Raw genomic sequence first — 20881 nt, 5'->3', positions numbered from 1 at the left:
AAAAAAAAAAAAAAAAAAAAAAAAAAGGCCAGGCATGGTGGCTCACGTTTGTAACCCTAGCACTTTGGGAGGCTGAGGCAGGTGGATCACCTCAGGTCAGGAGTTCGAGACCGGCCTAGCCAACATGGTGAAACTCCATCTCTACTAAAAATACAAAAAATTAGCTAGGCTTGGTGGTGGACACCTGTAATCTCCCTACACGGGAGGCTGAGGCAGAATTGCTTGAACCCAGGAGGTGGAGGTTGCAGTGAGCCAAGACTGCACCATTGCACCCCAGCCCGGGTGACAAAGCAAGAGTCTGTCTTAAAAAAAAAAAAAAGAGGTCAATTTACAAGCACAGTGTATGTCCCTAACATTTTAGATCTTGTGACTTTTCTCAGGCATATTTGTAAGTCTTATAACAGTAGTTGAGATACATTTTATCCAACTATAGTAAGTCTCCAGCTGGACTAACTGAATCCTTAATAATAATCTTACAGTTACATCTTTCTTGGATGGTAAGGAGCCCTAGTACCAAACTCGACAATACTGAAGTTAAGTGTGCTCATCTGTTTCATCTGTGGGAAGCCTCAACCTGGTAATCTGGAGCCCCTCCAAGCAGACAACTCCAATCATTACAGTGGGGTATCCAGAGTCCTGTCCAGCCAATCATATTGTCTTTGATACACCTCAGTTTAACGGGTGAAAACCACTCATCATCCTAATCTACCTCCTGTGTTGACTACTAGTAAAGCAAGCATTTTTCTTTTTTCCTTTTTTTTGAGACAGAGTCTCGCTCTGTTACCCCAGCTGGAATACAGTAGGACGATCTTGGCTCACTGCAAACTCCACCTCCCGGGTTCAAGCGATTCTCCTGCCTCAGCCTCCCAAGTAGATGGGATTACAGGCATGCGCCACCACACCCGGTTAATTTTTGTATTTTTAGTAGAGACAGGGTTTCACCATGTTGGCCAGCCTGGTCTTGAACTCCTGACCTCAGGTGATCCTCCCGCCTCAGCCTCCCAAAGTGTTGGGATTACAGGCGTGAGCCATGAAGCCCAACTGCAAAGCATTTTTCTTTTTTTTTTTTTTTTGAAAATGGAGTCTTGCTCTATTGCCAGGCTAGAGTGCAGTGGAATGATCTTGGCTCACTGCAGCCTCTGCCTCCCATGCCTCCCAGGTTCAAGCAATTATCCTGCCTCAGCCTCCCAAGTAGCTGGGACTACAAGCGCACGCCACCATGTCCGGCTAATTTTTGTATTTTTAGTAGAGACGGGGTTTCACCATGTTGGCCAGGATGGTCTCGATCTCTTGACCTCATTTTTTTTTTTTTTGAGACGAAGTCTCGCTCTGTAGCCCAGGCTGGAGTGCAGTGGCGCCATTTCGGCTCACTGCAAGCTCCGCCTCCTGGGTTCACGCCATTCTCCTGTCTCAGCCTCCCCAGCAGCTGGGACTACAGGTGCACAACACCACGCCTGGCTAATTTTTTTGTATTTTTAGTGGAGACGGGGTTTCACTGTGTTAGCTAGGATGGTCTCAATCTCCTGACCTCGTGATCCGCCCGCCTCAGCCTCCCAAAGTGCTGGAATTACAGGCGTGAGCCACTGCGTCTGGCCGATCTCTTGACTTCATGATCTGCCTCCCTCAGCCTCCCAAAGTGCTGGGATTACAGGTGTCAGCTACCACGCCCAGCCTGCAGAGCATTTTTCAAAACAGCCTAATTCAACCTTAATATGCCAAGAGGCACCAAAGTGAAACTGTTATGTAAGTATTGTAACTACTGAACTACCTTTCTAATGCTTACAATGCATTGTAAGGAAAAAAAAACAAAGGAGGAGGTCTGGCCAATAGGAATCATTTGGAAGAAAACAAAGCATGTTTCCAAAGCATGGAATCCCATCCAAGATTACCATACTCTACGACAAGGCACATCAGTGTTCATGAGAATTGAAATTAAGAATATGCAAGGGGCCAGGCATGGTGGCTCATGCCTGTAATCCCAGCACTTTGGGAGGCCGAGGTGGGCGGATCACCTGAGGTTGGGAGTTCAAGACCAGCATGATCAACATGGAGAAACCCCGTTTGTACTAAAAATCCAAAATTAGCCAGGCATGGTGGCGCATGCCTGTAATCCCAGCTACTCGGGAGGCTGAGGCAGGAAAATCACTTGAACCCAGGAGGCAGAGGTTGCAGTGAGCTGAGATCACGCCATTGCACTCCAACCTGGGCAACAAGAGCAAAACTGTCTCAAAAAAAATTAAAATTAAAATTAAAATTAAAAAAAAAAAAAATATATATATATATATATATACACACACACAAGGGAGAAATAAGGAGGAAAGTTCTGCTGAAAAACACAGTGGGTTTTCAGGTGGTTTCCTACCCCCTACCATCAGCCGAAGTGGGTGTCTGAACCACACTTGTCTGCTGTCCTGGCACTGGAGCTCTTGCACTGCTGATCAGAAGATCAAATTTGGTGCTTCTGCAGGTATTGGAGCAAACTTTGTCATGTTGGTAAAAATCAATCTGTCCGGAGTCCATCATTTTCCTGTGCAAAGGGAGACAAGAAGTACCAGTTCAGCCTATACTTCATCTAGTGGGAACTAGGCCTCAGGGAAAAATAGGGACAACACTGCTGAGTCTATGGTGTAGATCAGTGAAACCTAACAGTGTTAGACGTCATTAGGTTGCAAAAATTCTAATTGAGGCTTTAAATTTTCACTGGTCCTACCCACATTTACCAGTATTCTTCCTCCCTCCGTAGTTTATTCATTATGAGTATTCCAGCAAGATCTGGTGCCACTTTCACAGACATAAAGTTTCAGTCTTTTAAAAACCTCTCCTAGGAATACAGAAAAAAGTTCACTATACTAAACCCACTCTGGAAAATGTCCTTATAATTGGATCCACAAAACGTTATTATAGGCCATGAGCGAAACCATGGGGTAGTTTAATTATAGTAATTCTATGTTATAATATCATGTGGCTTTCACTGAAGATTTTTTAGTATTCTGACTCTTTTTTACATTTGGGGAAAATTGGCATATGCTTGTCTTTCTGGGTAAATAAAACCCGCCAAGAACAACAAAACTCAAAGTTAAAGGTATTCCTCAGCCAGGTGCAGTGACTCACGCCTGTAATCCCAGCACTTTGGGAGGCCAAGGCAGGGGGATCACTTGAACTCAGGAGTTTGAGACTAGCGTGGGCAATGTGGTGAAACCACATTTCTATAAAAAATACAAAAATCAGCCAGGCCTGGTGGCTCATGCCTGTAGTCCCAACTAATTGGGAGGATGAGGATGAAGAATCACCTGAGTTGGGAAGCTGAGGTTGCAGTGAGCCGAGATCACACCACTGCACTCCAGCCTGGGTGACAGAGTTAGACCCTGTCTCAAAAATAAATAAATAAACAAACAAATAAATAAATAAATAAACAATAAAAATAAAAATAAAGGTATTCCTTCCCAATTTCATTGAATTACTAATTTCTGCAGACAAATCATCTGAAAAATTTTTTAAAAAATAATGTTTTGTTGGAAGCACAGGAGTAAAATAATTTTAAAATTTTTTAAATAAAAACAAAAAGAACACAAATAATGTTTCTGTGTCTCTGACTACAAAAATGATGTGGGCTGGGCGTGGTGGCTCACACCTGTAATCAATCCCAGCACTTTGGGAGGCCAAGGCGGGTGGATCACCTGAGCTTGGGAGTTTGAGACCAGCCTGACCAACATGGAGAAACCCCATCTTTACTAAAAGTACAAAATAAGCCGGGCATGGTGACGCATGCCTATAATCCCAGCTATTTGGGAGGCTGAGGCAGGAGAATTGCTTGAACCCAGGAGGTACAGTTTGCGGTGAGCCAAGATCACGCCATTACACTCTAGCCTTGGCAACAAAAGTGGGGTGTGGTGGCTCACGCCTGTAATCCCAGCACTTTGGGAGGTGAGGTGGGCAGAGCATTTGAGGTCAGGAGTTCAATACCAGCCTGGCCAACATGGTGAAACCCCGTCTCTAATAAAAATACAAAAAAATTAACTGGGTGTGGTGGTGCACACCTGTAATCCCAGCTACTCGGGAGGCTGAGGCATGAGAATCACTTGAACCCAGGAGGTGGAGATTGCAGTGAGCCGAGATCATGCCACTGCACTCCAGCCTGGGCAACAGAGCAAAACTCTGTCAAAAAAAAAAAAAAATCCCCCCCAAAAAAAAAAAAAAAAAGGCTGGGCACGGTAGCTCACGCCTGTAATCCCTGCACTTTGGGAGGCTGAGGCGGGCGGATCACGAGGTCAGGAGTTCGAGACCAGCCTGACCAATATGGTGAAACCCCAACTCTACTAAAAATACAAAAATTAGCCGGGCGTGGTGGCACGCTCCTGTAATCCCAGCTACACAGGAAGCTGAGGCAGGAGAATCACTTGAACCTGGGAGGCGGAAGTTGCAGTGAACTGAGATCGTGCCACTGCAGCCTGGGCGACACAGCGAGATCTCAACTCAAAAAAAAAAAAAAAACCTATGTTAAGAAAATATTTAGCATTTTCAGCTGGCCACACTGGCTCACACCTGTAGTCCAAGCTACTTTGGAGGACTGCTTGAGCTGAGGAGATTGAGGCTGATCATGCCAAAGCACTCCAGCCTTAGTGACAGAACATGGGCTTTTTTTTTTTTTCAATTGCTCTTTTTAAAAAATCTTAGGCCAGGCGTGGTGGCTCATGCCTGTAATCTCATCAGTTTGGGAGGCCAAGGCGGGTGGATCAGGAGGTCAGGAGATCGAGACCAGCCTGGCTAACATGATGAAACCCAGTCTCTACTAAAAAAAAAATACAAAAATTAGCTGGGTATGGTGGCAGGCGCCTGTAGTCCCAGCTACTCGGGAGGCTGATGCAGGAGAATCACTTGAACCCGGGAGGCGGAGGTTGCAGTCAGCCGAGACTGCGCCACTGCACTCCAGGCGGCAACAGAGCGAGACTCCGTCTCAAAAAAAAAAAAAAATCCTACAACACACAGACAATGTCAACATTTTAGCATATTTTCTTCTACTAAATTTTACTTACATATGTATGTCTTAACACAGCCAAAATCAGTTTAATGAATTTTACATTTTTCTTCCTTCAAATTGTCATTAAGCGTTTTTCCATGTAAAATCTCTTCAGAAATATTTTAATAACTGCAAAATATTCCATAGTATCTACTCATATAAATTTAGACAAGCCATAATTGACTTTAGAAGTCTTTTGACTATATATTAAAGCAGACTATAATTTTTACATTAATAAATAATGTAATAAACATCTTTATGCTTGAATCTCTACAAGCATTATGGATTTTTCTTGAAAGACATTCCTTAAAAATAATTATTTTATTTTTTATTTTTTATTTCTTTTTAAAAATGTTATTCTTTTTTTATTTTCCCCGTTAAAAAGAATTAAATGGCCGGGCACAGTGGCTCACGTCTGTAATCCTAGCACTTTGGGAGGCTGAGGTGGGTGGATCGCGAGGTCAGGAGTTCAAGACCAGCCTGGCCAAGATGGTGAAATCCCGTCTCTACTAAAAACTACAATTGCTTGAACCCGGGAGGCAGAGGTTGCAGTGAGCCGAGGTCGCGCCACTGCACTCCAGCCTGGGTGACAGGGTAAGACTCTGTCTCAAAAACAAACAAAGAAGAGGCTGGGCACGGTGGCTCATGCCTATAAACCCAGCACTTTGGGAGGCCGAGACAGGTGGATCATGAGGTCAAGAGTTCAAGATCAGCCTGACCAACATGGTGAAACCCCGTCTCTACTGAAAATACAAAAAATTAGCTGGGCGTGGTGGTGGGCACCTGTAATCCCAGCTACTCGGGAGGCTGAGGCAGAGAATTGCTTGAACCCGGGAGGCGGAGGTTGCAGTGAGCCAAGATCATGCCACTGCACTCCAGCCTGGGCGACGAGTGAGACTCCATCTCAGAAAAAAAAAAAAAAAAAAAATCAATCTTGTCTCCCAGGATTTTTAAGTTGATTAAAGTCAAATAATGCATGGATTGCTCAAGCCAATCCTTCATAAAGAATAAAAATGTCAACCTAAAGAGAAAAGCCCAGATTCTAGCATGACTACGTGCCCCGAAGTTTGTTGAAAGGTACGTGCTTGACATTAGAGCTTACCTGAGCATGATTCCACCTAGACGAATAGCTCTCTTCCAGTCCTTCAGGGTGGACTTGCCAGCCAGATGAACAAAGTGCTTGGGGCTGATCAACTGATCATTGAACTGAAAGTAAAAAGAAAAGTCCAAAGAGTCTAATGTCAACTTAGGCAGGCCAAGAGCGGAAATAATGAAATGATAACTCTACATCATTTGTAAAAAAAATACCCAGATGACATCCTAAGCCTTGTATTATCCAACCTCCTGTACTATTGTGTTAGAGAAGACGATCCTTCTCTGAGGACACTCTCAATTCCTGGTACAAAGCCACAGAATACATGCAGAGATCAGAGATAAATATATTAATAAATATCTAAAATCCATTTATGCCTGGAATCAGGTCTAGTGTGGCAAACAAAGGCTGTTCAGATAAACTGAAATAATCTATCCAGCCCTAATGAAGACAGAATAAGCAATTCTATTTTTATCAATAATATATTTTTTTGGCTAGTCAATCTAATAATTTTTTCTCTTTTTTTGAGACAGAGTCTCACTCTGTCACCTAGACTGGAGTGCAACAGCACAATCTCAACTCACTGCAACCTCTGCCCCCAGGTTCAAGTGATTCTCCTGCCTTAGTCTCCGGAGTAGCTGGGATTATAGGTGCCCAACACCACGTCCAGCTAATTTTTGTATTTTTAGTAGAGATGGGGTTTCACCATGTTGTCCAGGCTGGTCTCTACCTCCTGACCTCAGGTGATCCACTCACCTCAGCCTCCCAAAGTGCTGGGATTACAGGCATGAGCCACCTCACCCAGCCAATATTTTTTTTTGAAGATGCGAGGTTTTCCAGCCCAGGCAACATAGCAAAACCCCCCATCTCCCCCAGAAAATTAGCCAGGCACAGTGGTGCACACCTGTGGTCCCAGCTACAGAGGAGGCTGAGGTGGGAGAATCACCTGAACCCAGGAAGTGGAGGCTGCAGTGAGCCAAGATCGTGTCACTGCACTCTAGCCTGGGCAACAGAAAGTCACTGCCTGAAAAAAAAAAAAAAAAGACAGCCAAGGTCTCACCATTGTTGTCCAGGCTGGTCTTGAACTCCTGGGCTCAAGTGATCTTCCCACCTTGGTCTCCCAAACTGTTAGGATTACAGGCATGAGCCACCACACCCGACCCAAAGTTCTTATTTTTTCTATTGCAACACATTAGGACAATAGCGACAAAATAAAAAAATAAAAATAAATAAAAATAACTGACATAGTGGAAGATAAAACGGATGCACGGAACTCACACCCTTTGAGAACAAGGAGTCCCACAACTGGCTTCAGCATGGAAGAGACAATTACCTTGACACACTTCACGTTTATTCCCGGACACACAAACTTCTTCCAGAGCAGGATGGCTTTGCTCTCCCCACACGTTATGGGGTAAGCAATTTCCATATCCTCATTTGCTTCTATAGTGCCTGTATCTGAAAACAGAAAAAATACGAGTTATTTATCAAACAACTCTTCCCCAAAGCTGAAATTCAAAATCTCTAGTCTCCTGGTCCCTCTGAGGGACTAACACTTCACTCTTGTTGGTATCATTTAGGAATCCTCTGGAAGAAGTATGGCCTAAGAGCTATCTCTTCCCAAGCTCCCACAGTGTGCCAGACACCATACTATGTATTTTACGCACATAATCTGGTTTAGTTCTTACAACAGACTTGTGAAGCAATGATTGTTTCCTAGGTGTTTTTTTCTTTTTTTCTTTTTTCAGATGGAGTCTCACTCTGTCACCCAGGCTGGAGTGCAGTGGCGTGATCTCAGCTCACTGCAACCTCTGCCTCCTGGGTTCAAGCAATTCTCCTGCCTCAGCCTCCTGAGTAGCTGGGATTATAACCATATATCACACACCACCACGCCCGGCTAATTTTTGCATTTTTAGTAGAGATGGGGTTTCACCATCTTGGCCAGGCTGGTCTTGAACCCCTGACCTCAAGTGATCCACCTGTCTTGGCCTCCCAAAGTGCTGGTATTACAGGCGTGAGTCACCTCGCCTCGTGTAGGTGGTTTTATTTATTTATTTTTTTAGGATGATGTCTCGCTCTTGTTGCCCAGACTGGAGTGCAGTGGTGCAACCTCAGCTCACTGCAACCTCCGCCTCCCGGGTTCAAGGGATCCCCTGCCTCAGTCTCCTGAGTAACTGGGATTACAGGCGTGCCCCACACTACGCCCAGCTAATTTTTATACTGTTAGTAGAGCCAGGGTTTTGCCATGTTGGCCAGGCTGGTCTCGAACTCCTGACCTCAGGTGATCCGCCTGCCTCAGCCTCCCAAAGTGTTGGGATTACAGGCATGAGCCACTGCGCCCGGCCAGGTATTTTTTAAATTAATTAATTAATTAATTAATTAATTGTTTCCTAGGTGTTAAATATAAGTATATGGGCCTCAGAAAGGCTACCTGACTTTCCCAAAGACACACTTAGAGATGAGAAATTGGGATTTAAACTGAGGTTTGTTAAATTTCAGTTTCTTTCCACCGACTGCCTTCTAGACGATACCTCATCAGTCATCAACAACTTATTTAATGACAGGGATCAACTTTGAGGCTCCAATTTCTATGTGGGATTTTTATCGACAAAAAGTTTTTTTGAGGCTCCAATTTCTATGTGGGATTTTTATCGACAAAAAGTTTTTTCAGTTACCCTTCCAAATTGACATTAACCAACTGACGACCCTAGCATCTTAGTAAGTGGTGTCTCAAGATGTACCACCATCAAAATCGAGGGCTGTAGTACTGGTAGGGCACACAGGGATGGGAGAAAAACATAGGGCACAGATGGCAAGAAAACTCAACCAAGGAAGCTAAGGTCAAAGGTATTAGAATGACAGAAAAAAAAAAAAAAAAACCTTACCAATCCCTTCTTCAATTTTGTGAATCGTGTGGGTTTCTACTGCTACAACTGCCGTGTTGTTCTCCGACCCAGCTTCATAAATCCTGTTGTAAAAGTGTCCATCGATAAACAAACTACATAAATCATGAAAAAATTAATATTCACAGCATGGGGTTAAGAAATTTGTTTCAAACTATCTCAAAAGAAATAAAATAAATATACTTTATAACTCTGACTAGTTTCCCATTGTATTTAAACTCCAAACCTCCCAGGATTGCTTAGCAGCTTCTACCATGGAAATGAATCCACAACTCTCCTCACCTCAAAGGAAAGTAATTTTTGCTACTTATTTATTTATACCACCACTTGCTACTGTATTACACCAGATTTTTCCCTTCATAACTTTATTTTTTAAATCTCAGTAGTGGAACGATCCACGCTTTTTAGTTGCAAAGGGTGAACATAAAGCTACAATATTTCTCTAGGACATTTACAGTTACCTTCACCTTGAGAAAACACTGAATAAAAATAAATGTCTGCTCCTTTCATAACTTTTTATTTATTTATTTTTTTGAGACGGAGTCTTGCTCTGTCACCCAGGCTGAAGTGCAGTGGTGCGATCTCGGCTCACTGCAAGCTCCGCCTCCCGGGTTCACACCATTCTCCTGCCTCAGCCTCCCAAGTAGCTGGGACTACAGGCGCCCGCCACCACGCTCGGTTAAATTTTTTTTGTATTTTTAGTAGAGACGGGGTTTCACTGTGTTAGCTAGGATGGTCTCAATCTCCTGACCTCGTGATCCACCTGCCTTGGCCTCCCAAAGTGCTGGTATTACAGGCATGAGCCACCGCACCCAGCTCCTTTCATAACTTTAAATGGGCCGGGCGTGGTGGCTCACACCTGTAATTCCAGTACCCTGGGAGGTCAAGGTGGACAGATCACCTGAGGTCAGGACTTCGAGACTAGCCTGGCCAACATGGTGAAACCCCACCTCTACTAAAAATACAAAATATTAGGCTGTGTGCGGTGGCTCACACCTGTAATCCCAGCACTTTGGAAGGACAAAGTGGGTGGATCACGAGGTCAGGAGTTTGATACCAGCCTAACCAACACGGTGAAACCCCATCTCTACTAAAAATAGAAAAATTAATCAGGCATGGTGGCGCGCCTGTAGTCCCAGCTACTCAGGAGGCTGAGGCAGGAGAATCACTTGAACCCAGGAGGCGGAGGTTGCAGTGAGCTGAAATCACACCACTGTACTCCAGCCTGGGCGATGGAGCAAGACTCCGTCTCAAAAAAAAAAAAAGAAAAAAAAAACTTTAAATGCCCAGGGCATAGTACTGCTACAAGTACACAACTAATTCATATTATGGAATTACCCTGAAAAGACTAAAAAGTAGTACCAGCAGATAGTTTGAGACAGGAAGAACCACGCTGACTAAAAAGCTGATGTCCCTTGCTGGAAACGGTGTATTTTGCCAGGGGTGGTAGTGGGGTGTTTGTTTGTTTTTAGTATTTTAGCATCTTTTAAGGTACCATAACCAAACTACTGACATGAGCAAAGCTTAGTGGAAGAAAAGTAAGAGAGAAACTACATCCAAAGTAACTAGGAGTGACTAGAGGCACCACTTAGAGAAGGTTATATAATGCAGATGTCTCCAAGATATCTCTACATTTATGGGCTCAGATAACGTAACCTGATATATCAACAATCAACATCCTTTATCTAATTTCTGTAATAAACCTGATGTGCTAATTATTGCATCTTGTTACTTGAAAGCACCGCCCGAATATTCTCCTTTGTATCAATGACTACCTCCACAGTGACACCTCTAGCACAGACCTCCCTTCTGAATTTCACACTCAAACATACCCAACTGCTAAATGAATAAATACATTTGTGTGTGTGTTTGTTTCTTGAGACAGAGTTTCGTTCTTATTGCCCGGGCTGGAGTGCAATGGCGCGATCTTGGCTCACCGCAACCTCTGTCTCCTGGGTTCAAGTGATTCTCCTGCCTCAGCCTCCCAAGTAGCTGGGATTACAGGCATGCGCCACCACACCCGGCTAATTTTGTATTTTTAGTAGAGATGGGGTTTTTCCATGTTGGTCAGGCTGGTCTCGAACTCCCGACCTCAGGTGATCTGCCTGCCTCCGCCTCCCAAAGTGCTGGGATTACAGGCATGAGCCACTGTGCCCAGCCAAATAAATACATTTGGAAGTCCCACAGGACTTTGTTGAATTCACTGTGTCTAAAATAACCAGCAAGTTCCCTTTTCCCACCCACCCTCAAACTATTCTTCTTCCTATACTCTCCATCCTTGTTAATAGCACCACTCAGCACACTGTAGACAGAAATCTAGGAATCAAACTAGATTTGTTTCATTTCCTTCTTCTCAACTCCACATAGTCAGTCACCAAATCCTGCTAGATGCATCACTTTAACACTATCCATCCTCCCTCCCTGTCTCTATCTCCACTGCTACTGCCTTAATTCAGGCCTTATCATCTCTAGACTAGTATCCTTGCATCTAACTAATCTTCTACATTCCCACCAGATTGATCATGTGATTCCCTCCTTAAAATCCCTCAAACACCCTCTCTCCTCATTGTTAAAATAAAGCTCCAAATCCTTTGTATGATATTTAAGCTTCTTTAAGATCTGGCCCCTGGTTTCAACTCTTCCCAAACCTTACCTTAAAATCCAGGCCCCGGCACTGCCAAACTATTTGTGGTTCCCAAAAGTGCCACCTTCTTATACCTTCTTTCTTTTACTTCTGCCACTTCCCAGAACATTATTCTCCACTGTCTTTTTTTTTTTTTTTTTTTTTTTTTTTTTTTTTTTTTTGTGATAGGGTCTCATTCTGTTGCCCAGGCTAGAATGCAGTGGTGCGATCATAGTTCACTGCAGCCTTAATCTCCTTGGCTCAAGCAATCCTTCACCTAAGCCTCTTGAGTAGCTGAGACTACGAGCATATGCCACCATATCTGGCTAATTTTTGTATTTTTTTATAAAGACAGGGTCTTCCTATGTGGCTTAGGCTGGCCTTGAACTCCTGGACTCAAGTGATCCTCCTGCCTCTGCCTCCCAAAATGCTGGGATGACAAGCATGATCCACTGCACCAATCTCCTATCTGTCTTTTAATAAGTAGCCTCTAGGATGCTTTTCTTTCCTTCCCAATCCCTTCAGTATAATCACTTACTTCCTCCTTTGTGACCCAGCTGTACGTTGGGTTTTGTCATAACACCTATCACAATATATGCTTGTTTATCTGTCTGTCTCTCCTTGAGCACAGGCTAAGAGGTCCCCAAGTGCACAGATTATGGCTTATTCATTTATTCAATTTTGTATGCCCAGCATGTAGTTGACTGATTGGAACATGGCAAAGCACCCAATAAATGGCTATACAGGGAATGAGGATTGTGATAAACATGAGAAACCATTGCTTCAAATAAGATTGGTAAACTCATCCTAAGTTGACCACTATGTGAAAAATCTCTTAAAAGAATACATTCTCAGGCCGGGCGCGGTGGCTCACGCTTGTAATCCCAGCACTTTGGGAGGCCGAGGCGGGCGGATCACGAGGTCAGGAGATCGAGACCACGGTGAAACCCCGTCTCTACTAAAAATACAAAAAAAAATTAGCCGGGCGTAGTGGCGGGCGCCTGTAGTCCCAGCTACTCGGAGAGGCTGAGTCAGGAGAATGGCGTGAACCCGGGAGGCGGAGCTTGCAGTGAGCCGAGATTGCGCCACTGCACTCCATCCTGGGCGACAGAGCGAGACTCCGTCTCAAAAAAAAAAAAAAAAAAAAAGAATACATTCTCATGTATGAATAATGCCCCTTTTTTTTTTTTGAGTCAGAATCTCGCTCTGTCGCCCAGGCTGGAGTGCAGTAGTGCAATCTCGGCTCACTGCAACCCCCATCTCCCAGATTCAAGAAATTCTCCCCCCTTAGCCTCCCAAGCAGCTGGGATTACAGGCACGTGCCACCACACCCGGCTAATTTTTGTATTTTTAGTAGAGACAGGGTTTCACCATGTTGGCCAGGCTGGTCTCGAACTCCTGATCTGCCCGTCTTGGCCTCCCAAAGTGTAGGGATTACAGGTGTGAGCTACCATACCCGGCCTTTTTTTTTTCTTTTTTGTTTTTTTGACACATGGTCTTACTCTGTTGCCCAGGTTAGAGTGCAGTGGCATGATCACAGCTCACTGCAGCCTCAATCTCCTAGGCTCGAGTGATCATCTCCTAGGCTCAAGTGATCATTCCAGCCTCCTGAGTAGCTGGAACTACAGGTGTGAGCCACCACGCCTAGCTAATTTTTAAATTTTTTGTAGAGACAGGGTCTCGCCATGTTGCCCTGGCTGGTTTTGAACTCCTGGGCTCAAGAGATCCTCCCATCTTGGCCTCCTAAAGTGCTAGGATTACAGGCATGAGCCACTGCACTCAGCCAAGTAATTTCAACAACCAATAAATTGCACTTAACGGTGGCAAGTAGGAAGTAGTCTATATTTTTACAAGTAAACAAGATTTCTTTTTTTTGTTTGTTTGTTTTGAGACGGAGTCTCTCTCTTTTGCCCAAGCTGGAGTGCAATGGCACAATCTTGGCTCACTGCAACTTCCGCCTCCCAGGTTCAAGTGATTTTCCTGCCTCAGCCTCCTGAGTAGCTGGGATTACAGACATGCACCACCACGTCCAGCTAATTTTTGTATTTTTTAGTAGAGACGGGGTTTCACCATGTTCGTCATGCTGGTTGCGAACTCCTGACCTTGTGATCCGCCCACCTCGGCCTCCCAAAGTACTGGGAATACAGGTGTGAGCCACTATGACTGGCCGTGAACAAGATTTTTATCAGAGAAAAATTATCTAAAGTAACTCAGGATAGTGATGGATTGAGCTTAATTCTCTGTATCTACTATGGCCATAGTCAAAAGTCATGAAATATGTTCAAAACGTTAAGACATCATAAGATACTGACATTCCCTACAAATCATCATTATGTTTACTAGAGCTTAAAGGTAAGTCTACATTATTGTATTGTTTCTTTTTTGAGACAGAGTCTTGCTCTGTCACCTACTGCTGGAGTGCAGTGGCATGATCTCAGCTAAACCCCATCTCTTCTAAAAATACAAAAATTGGCCAGGCACGGTGGCAGGAGCCTGTAGTCCCAGCTACTTGGGAGTCTGAGGCAGGAGAATCACTTAAACCTGGGAGGCGGAGGTTGCGGTGAGCTGAGATCTCACCGCTACACTCTAGTCTGGGCAATACAGTGAGACTCCACCTCAACAACAACAACAACAACAAAAAGAACTCCTTTTTAAATCTTATCTTTTTCCAACACCTTCATAATACATTGTATTGTAGTAGGTGCTAGACTCAGCTTGATAATTTCCCCTCTATGGGGTTCAGAGAATTTACGTCATTGCCTTGCCTGATACCATCTGACTGTAGCTACACCATCTTTTGGTAAACATATAAGGAACCTCTGTAAATAGTGCAGATAAATTGAGCAACAAAGCAAGACCCCTATCTCTACAAAAAATAAAAAAGTCAACATTTGAACTCTGAAGTAAATCATGCTTTCATGGTTATGCTGAAGAATCATAACTGTGGGGCCGGGCGCGGTGGCTCACGCTTGTAATCCCAGCACTTTGGGAGGCCGAGGCGGGCGGATCACGAGGTCAGGAGACCGAGACCACGGTGAAACCCCGTCTCTACTAAAAATGCAAAAAATTAGCCTGGCGTGGTGGCGAGCGCCTGTAGTCCCAGCTACTCGGAGAGGCTGAGGCAGGAGAATGGCGTGAACCCGGGAGGCGGAGCTTGCAGTGAGCCGAGATTGCGCCACTGCACTCCAGCCTGGGAGACAGAGCGAGACTCCGAGACTCCGTCTCAAAAAAAAAAAAAAAAAAAGAATCATAACTGTGTAAGAGTGGGATTAGAACTGGAATTTTTATGTATTTATTTATTTAAAGTTCCAGGATACATGTGCAGAACGTGCAGATTTGTTACATGGGTATACCTGTGCCATGTGGTTTGCTGCACCTATTGACTCGTCCTCTAGGTTCCCTCTCCTCGCCCCCTCACCCCCCGGCAGGCCCCAGCGTGTGTTGTTCCCCTCCCTGTGTCCACGTGTTCTCATTGTTTAACTCCCATTTATGAGTGAGAACATGCAGTGTTTGGTTTTCTGTTCCTGTGTTGGTTTGGTGAGGATGATGGCTTCCAGCTCCATCCATGTAGGCCTGGAATTTTTTTTTTTTTTTTTTTGAGACGGAGTCTCGCTCTGTCACCCAGGCTGGAGTGCAGTGGCGCGATCTCGGCTCACTGCAAGCTCCGCCTCCCGGGTTCACGCCATTCTTCTGCCTCAGCCTCCCGAGTAGCTGGGACTACAGGCGCCTGCCACCACGCCCAGCTAATTTTTTGTATTTTTAGTAGAGACGGGGTTTCACCATGTTAGCCAGGATGGTCTTGATCTCCTGACCTCGTGATCCACCCGCCTTGGCCTCCCAAAGTGCTGGGATTACAGGCGTGAGCCATTGTGCCCGGCCAGGCCTGGAATTTTTAAATTGAGTATGTGATGAAATGATAATGTGCGGGGTATATTGAGTTAAATAAAATATGTTATGAAAATAAAAAAAGAAAAAAGAACAAAAGAAAAGTCAGCCAGGTGCAGTGGCATGTGCCTATATTCCCAGCTATTCAGGAGGCTAAAGTGGGAGGATCTTTTGAGCCCAGGAATTTGAGGTTGCAGTAAGCTATGATTGCACCACTGCATTCCAGCCTGGGTGACAGAGTAAGACTCTGTCTCAAGAAAAATAATAATAAAATAAGATGAGGGAGCCATGCAACTTACCCTCAAGGAGCTCAAAGTGGAGAAGAGAAGCAGATACAAGGAAACAAGTAACCGTTGGTAATAAGTATTAAAATGACAAATACAGCACGCAATACAGTATATTATACAGATGAAAACTGAGCCAGCTCTGATTGATGTTAAATGTTCCATTGTGCTAAGCAACCACAAAGTTATAATTTCCCCACCCTTGAAACTTCCCAAAATACTTCAGAATACCCAAATCTCTAGCCACTTACCCTTGTTGCACAGGCTGTAACTGCAAAATCACTTGGGTTTTAGTATCTTCAGGATTCTCCCCTTCATTTCCTTCAGTGGGTACCACAACCACATCCCCCACTGGGACACTCACTTCTGCATTAGCCATCTTTCACATGAAGTCAGATAGCTGGGACTGCTGTAGGGAACAAGAAGCACCAATAACTTAATCCGGTTTGAAAAGATGTCAATAGGCCGGGCATGGTGGCTCACACCTGTAATCTCAGCACTTTGGGAGGCCAAGGCAGGTGGATCGACTGAGGATGGGAGTTCGAGACCAGCCTGACCAACATGGAAAAACCTGTCTCTACTAAAATACAAAATTAACCGGGTACATGGTGGCGCGTATCTGTAATCCCATCTACTCAGGAGGCTGAGGAAGGAGAATCGCTTGAAGCCAGGAGGTGGAGGTTGTGGTGAGCCGAGATCATGCCATTGCACTCCAGCCTGGGCAACAAGAGTGAAATTCCGTCTCAAAAAAAAAAAAAAAAGAAAAAGAAAAAGAAAAGAAAAGAAATCAACCATATGAAAGGAATGCCAAGATAATGCCTAGAGCACCCTAGAGATCATGGGCCTCTAAAAAGGATGGGAACTGTGAGACGGGCTATCACAGGCTCTGATCCTTCCAGAAACGCCTCAACAGTCACTTGGTAGTATAGGTTTTCTTAGTACGTGTGACTCACCCCATGGTGTTCTGCAGCAAGCTCTAACAGCTCCTGAGAACCCATTGTGCATACATATCTCTTCCAACTTTGAGTTTAGTGACACTAAGTTGACAGCTTGAAATCTGCGATGCTGGGCGTAAACAGACCTGAAATTGACAAGCACTACAAATCAGAGTATTTTGTTTTTCTAGAGAGCTGGTTTGTAGCACATTACCAGTTCCACACCAAACAGGAAGCTCTTGGAAATTAGGAATCACATCTACTTTCTGTGCAAACAGCCATTTTGCCTCAAGTTCTCCGTCCTTTAAAATACTTAGTATCTGTGGAGGGAGACTGAACTGAGCTGCATGGGAAGAAGATGACTTTTATCATGTAGTTGCTTAATAAATGCTGAATTCACTTGTATGACGTCTAAGACTTTTTTTTTTTTGAGACAGGGTCTCTGTCACCCAGACTGGAGTGCAGTGGCGTGATCTCGGCTCACTGCAATGTCTGCCTCCCAAGCTCAAGCGATTCTCCTGCCTCACCCTCCCCAAGTAGCTTGGATTACAGGTGTGCACCACTACCACTCAGCTAATTTTTGTATTTTTAGTACAAACGGGGTTTCACTATGTTGGCCAGGCTGGTCTTGAATTCCTGACCTCAAATAATCCACCCATCTCGGCCTCCCAAAGTGCTGGATTCCAGGTGTGAGCCACCACGCCTGGGACTTCTTAATACCTCTTTGCCTCAGACTGAATGGAGAGATAATCTTGCCCAATATCTCCCCTGCAGATTTAGTGAGGACACCAATGTCCAGCACCATGTGCTCCTTGACTCTAAAGTTACTCCAAGCATTGTCCCCATCTTAATGAAAACTCAGAGGACCCCAAGATATTCTGCAGTTATTAGTCTTCACGGTTGAAAAGAGAGTCACTTAAGAGAGTATAGGTAAGAGCACTGTATTTATTTTAATATGTGAGTATGTAAAGATGACTGCGACTGTGCCTGAACAGAGTAGGCACACAATGGATGCAAGTTTGAGTACAAAACGTGTAGTCAGGGCCGGGCGTGGTGGCTCACACCTGTAATCCCAGCACTTCTGGAGGCCTAGGCAGGTGGATCACCTGAGGTTGGGAGTTCGAGACCAGCCTGACCAACATGGAGAAACCCTGTCTCTACTAAAACTACAAAAAATTAGCCTGGCGTGGTGGTACATGCCTGTAATCCTAGCTACTTGAGAGACTGAGGCAGAAGAATTGCTTGAACCCAGGAGGCGGAGATTGCAGTGAGCCAAGATCATGCCATTGCACTCCAGCCTGGGCAACAAGAGCGAAACTCCGTCTCAAAAAAAAAAAAAAAAAAAAAAAGTGTAGTCAGAAGATCTAATCCACATCTCACCTCTCCTGCAGCACTTGTTTGCCTGTAACACACATACTTAAGCATGGCACTCTGAATTTCTCTCAATGGCCCCAAAATACTCATCTGGTCTTATCTGCAACTATCATACCCCAAGAATCTTAAGTCCTAATACCATACCAGCTACCTAATGTACTCTGAGCATATCATAATGTACCTTTACATTTCTTTGCCTTTTATTCCTTAAGCCTGAAATGCCTTTAATGCCTTTCTCCCTCATCTTCTCCCTTCAAAGTCCAGTTCAAAGCTCACTTCTCCATAAAGCCACTGCTAAAATATTTTCTTTTTTTTGAGACATGGTCTCGCTCCGTCGCCCAGACTGGAGTTCTGTGGCATGATCTTGGCTCACTGCAACCTCTGCCTCCCAGGTTCAAGCAATTCTCTTTCCCTTCCTTTTTGGCTAGTCCCTGCTAGCCATTTTGTGATTTTCTTGAAACATCACTTCCTTGGGGAGGCCTTCTGTGAATTCCTTCACTAGGTTTGAGTTTGTGTTCTTGATCTCTCAGCACCTGCAGTACCCCCATCACAACCATCATCTCACTTTGTTGGCTTTTCCTCCTCAGTCTGTACATCCTGGGAAAGCAAGGATTGTGTTTCGTTTTGTTTTGTTTTTTTAGACAGAGTTTCATTCTTGTTGCCCAGGCTGGAGTATGATGGCACAATCTCGGCTCACTATAACCTCCGCCTTTCGGGTTCAAGTGATTCTCCTGCCTCAGCCTCCAGAGTAGCTGGGATTACAAGCATGTGCCGCCATGTCCGGCTAATTTTTATATTTTTAGTAGAGATGGAGTTTCTCCATGTTGGTCAGATTGGCCTTGAACTCCCAACCTCAGGTGATCTGCCCGCCTCGGCCTCCCAAATTGCTGGGATGAGCCACCATGCCTGGTCAAGGATTCCAAGGATTGTTTTTTTGTTTTTGTTTTTTTTTTGAGATGGAGTCTTGCTCTGTCACCCAGGCTGGAGTGCAGTGGCACCATCTCAGCTCACTGCCAGCTCCGCCTCCCAGGTTCACTCCATTCTCCTGCCTCAGTCTCCCGAGTAGCTGGGACTACAGGCTCCCGCCACCAGGCCCGAGTAATCTTTTGTATTTTTAGTAGATGGGGTTTCACCGTGTTAGCCAGGATGGTCTCGATCTCCTGACCTTGTGATCCACCCACCTCGGCCTCTCAAAGTGCTGGGATTACAGGCGTAAGCCACCGCGCCTGGCCGCCTTTTTTTTTTTTTTTTTTTTTTTTAAGATGGGGTCTTGCTGTGTTCCCCAGACTGGAGTGCAGTGGCATGATCTCAGCTCACTGCCACCTCCCTCTCCTGGGTTCAAGCGATTCTCCTGCCTCAGCCTCCAGAGTAGCTGGGACTATAGGCGTGCACCACCACACCCAGCTAATTTTTGTATTTTTAGTACAGACGGGGTTTCACCATATTGGCCAGGATGGTCTTGATCTCTTGACCTCGTGATCCGCCCACCTCAGCCTCCCAAAGTGCTAGGATTACAGGTATGAGCCACTGCACCTGGCCAGGATTGCTTTTCTTATTCAGCAATTCCCCCAAGGCTACCATGGTGCCCAGGACAGGAGTGTAATAAATGGTTTTCAAATATCAGACTTATATTTTATCTACAAAACTGCTTATCTGAACCTTTGTAAACAAATCTGAGCACACAGCAGATATGCAATACATTTTTGTCCAATTAGTGACTCACCTTACCCTAAAAGACTTCTAGAATTTTCTTTTTTATTTTTATATTTATTTATTTAAAGATAGACACAGGATCTCACTATGTTGCCCAGGCTGGTCTTTTTTTTTTTTTTTTTTTTTTGAGACGAAGTCTCACTCTGTCGCCCAGGCTGGAGTGCAGTGGCGCAATCTCGGCTCACTGCAAGCTCCGCCTCCCGGGTTCACGCTATTCTCCTGCCTCAGCCGCCTCCCAAAGTGCTGGGATTACAAGCGTGAGCCACCGCGCCCGGCCCCAGGCTGGTCTTGAACTCCTGGCTTCAAGTGATCATCCAGCCTTGGCCTCCCAAAGTGTTGTGATTACAAGTGTAAGCCATTTGGCCAGGTGGGGTGGCTCACGCCTGTAATCCCTGCACTTTGGGAGGCCAAGGCAGGCGGATCACCTGAGGTCGGGAGTTGGAGACCAGCCTGACCAACATGGAGAAACCCCATCTCTACTAAAATACAAAAAAATTAGCCAGGCGTGGTGGCGCATGCCTATAATCCCACCTACTTGGGAGGCTCAGGCAGGAGAATTGCTTGAACCCGGGAGGCAGAGGTTGTGGTGGGTGAATCGAGATCATGCCATCAGACTCCAGCCCGGACAACAAGAATGAAACTGCTACCCCCCCCCCAAAAAAAAAAAAAAAAAAAAGTGTGAGCCATCATGCCTGGCCACTTCTAGAACTTTCTGCCTTCCTATCTGGGGGGGATATAAATTTGCTTAGGCAGCTAGGATAAGCTATACAGCTTATGGCTCATCATTACGGACAGTTCAACAAATATTATATTGCGTCTCTACCTCACATCAGCTAGAGTTAGATTCCTTAGACATGAGGAGCAACAACATCTGCTCTTAAGAAACTACAGAAGGAAAAGAGATACATGACACTATTGGATATGCGGGGAAAAAGTTAACTGCAAGGTATTACAGTACAGAATATGAACTTCTGCAACTTAAAGCCTTAAAACTAGAAAGGGGCCAGGCACGGTGGCTCACACTTGTAATCCCAGTACTTTGGGAGGCCAAGAC

At 44.8% G+C, this 20881-nt stretch overlaps 1 protein-coding gene and 1 non-coding gene across 3 annotated transcripts in view; both read right to left on the bottom strand.

The window, feature by feature from the left end:
- GMEB1 (glucocorticoid modulatory element binding protein 1) overlaps window positions 1–20881 on the bottom strand; it is a 56713-nt gene that overhangs the window by 24815 nt on the left and 11017 nt on the right. Inside the window, exons 2-6 of one of the 2 annotated variants that reach the window (XM_032759528.2) lie at window positions 16057–16214; window positions 8996–9108; window positions 7444–7568; window positions 6120–6223; window positions 2370–2527 (exon numbers count right to left, since the gene is read on the bottom strand). In XM_032759528.2, the coding sequence (XP_032615419.1) occupies window positions 2370–2527; window positions 6120–6223; window positions 7444–7568; window positions 8996–9108; window positions 16057–16184 (628 nt within the window). In that variant the 5' untranslated portion in view covers window positions 16185–16214. The remainder of the gene's footprint in view (window positions 1–2369; window positions 2528–6119; window positions 6224–7443; window positions 7569–8995; window positions 9109–16056; window positions 16215–20881) is intronic. The other variant, XM_032759529.2, reaches the window with a different exon arrangement.
- LOC116814000 (small Cajal body-specific RNA 24) lies at window positions 9388–9513 on the bottom strand. Its single transcript, XR_004371107.1, has one exon. It is a non-coding gene; the product is annotated as a small Cajal body-specific RNA 24 (non-coding RNA).

This window comes from Hylobates moloch, unplaced genomic scaffold (assembly GCF_009828535.3).
Source record: "Hylobates moloch isolate HMO894 unplaced genomic scaffold, HMol_V3 SCAFFOLD_9, whole genome shotgun sequence".
Lineage (NCBI taxonomy): Eukaryota > Metazoa > Chordata > Mammalia > Primates > Hylobatidae > Hylobates > Hylobates moloch.
The sequence above is the reverse complement of the archived record's forward strand: the minus strand, read 5'-3'. Positions and strand labels throughout refer to the sequence as shown.